A 1439-nucleotide genomic window follows, 5' to 3' on the forward strand; every position below is an offset into this window, starting at 1 on the left:
ACTGTTTCCCTCCTTCAGGTCAGAACAAAGGAGGAGAGAAGGTCAGGACTGACAACAGCTCAGCAGAACCATCCTCCTCCTCCTCTTCCACCTCCTCCTCCTCTACCCTTTCCTCCTCCTCCTCCTCCTCCTCTGCTACTTCAGCCTCCACCTCCAGCCAGGGTCTGCCCAGTTTCTGGATTCCCTCTCTGACACCGGAGGCCAAACCCACCCTGCTTAAGAAACCAGTGAGTGGCTGCTCCTGTTCAGTTTGATCATCTGTCAGTGTTCACAAAGGGGAAACGAATCCATAATACTGTAACTCTTACGTGTCAGTGCCAGCAGGGTGGTGATGTCATCTGATTTATACAAACAAGAAAGTAAGAAAAAGGACTAAGAATGTCATCAGTGCTCAGAGAAACCACAACAAACATAGTTTGTGGATAAAGAATTTATTTAAGTAGATATTTAACAGCATCATCATTTGGATTATCATAGTAACAAATAACATTTTAAAGGTTGAAGGAGTTAGGAGAGAGTTAGCAGCTTCAAAAAAAAAGTTAGATGTTTACAAAAGGTACAAGAGGAATCAGTGTCTGAAAATGTGGCATGAAGATAAGCTAGCAGGGTATATATTATACAAAATTTAAAATGAACTTCCTAGAGTCTGTTAGTTTAATCCCATCCAATATCAGTAAAGACTGTGTTATATTATTCTCACCATGACATAAAGGTAATTTTTCCTTGATTTTGTGCTGAGTAGGTGACTGATGACTTGTGATGTGATGCACCATACGATCAGGAGTCTGCACAGGGTGTTTTATTTTGAAAAAAATGTTCCTGTGTCTTACTTCCTGCCTGGTTTGATGACAGTGTGTGGCTGTTGTTGCCAGGTTCACCTGTTTGCTTTAAGTGTTGATGTCATGATGTCCTCTGTGTGTTTGTTTTGTGTGTCTGTCTGATTCATGCTGACTCTGTTTTAGACAGAGGGCGGGTCGACCCTGGGTCCAGACCTGGAGACCAGTTCACTGCCTTCATTTTAAAATGAAAACGATCTCCATCCAGACTAATACACCTGAAAACACATACAGTACATACGTGGCCATTCATATACACCGAGTATGTTTGAGCCAGGAGAAGGGAGAAAATGTAGCAGAAGAGATTTGTTTTAAAACTAAAACAATAGTGTAGACGTAACCTCTGACTGTGTGACATCACTGCTTTAACACCTCCCCGTCTCTCCTCCCTCTGTGTGTCTGTCAGAGTAAGGCTGTGTTGTGCCCCATGTCAGGACGACCCATCAAGATGAATGAACTCATCACAGTGCGCTTCACCCCCCTGGACCCGAGCCTGGACCGAGTGGCTCTGCTCACCCGCCAGGTCTGTTAACATCAGCACCGTGTAGTGGTCAGTGTGAACCGGGACCCGGGTCTGACTGAGACACTGTCACCTGTCAGTAC

At 44.5% G+C, this 1439-nt stretch overlaps 1 protein-coding gene across 1 annotated transcript in view; it reads left to right on the forward strand.

Moving 5' to 3' along the window:
* Positions 1–14: 14 nt before the first annotated feature.
* Positions 15–1439, forward strand: part of LOC111647749 (nitric oxide synthase-interacting protein-like) — a gene marked incomplete at its 5' end in the record, with an annotated part of 2951 nt that continues 1526 nt past the window's right edge. Inside the window, 2 exons of the mRNA XM_087171538.1 lie at positions 15–227; positions 1243–1363. Of these exons, the coding sequence (XP_087027664.1) occupies positions 15–227; positions 1243–1363 (334 nt within the window). The remainder of the gene's footprint in view (positions 228–1242; positions 1364–1439) is intronic.

This window comes from Seriola lalandi, unplaced genomic scaffold (genome assembly GCF_002814215.2).
Source record: "Seriola lalandi dorsalis isolate HSWRI2012SDOR001 ecotype SW California unplaced genomic scaffold, Sedor1 jcf7180002055008, whole genome shotgun sequence".
NCBI lineage: Eukaryota > Metazoa > Chordata > Actinopteri > Carangiformes > Carangidae > Seriola > Seriola lalandi.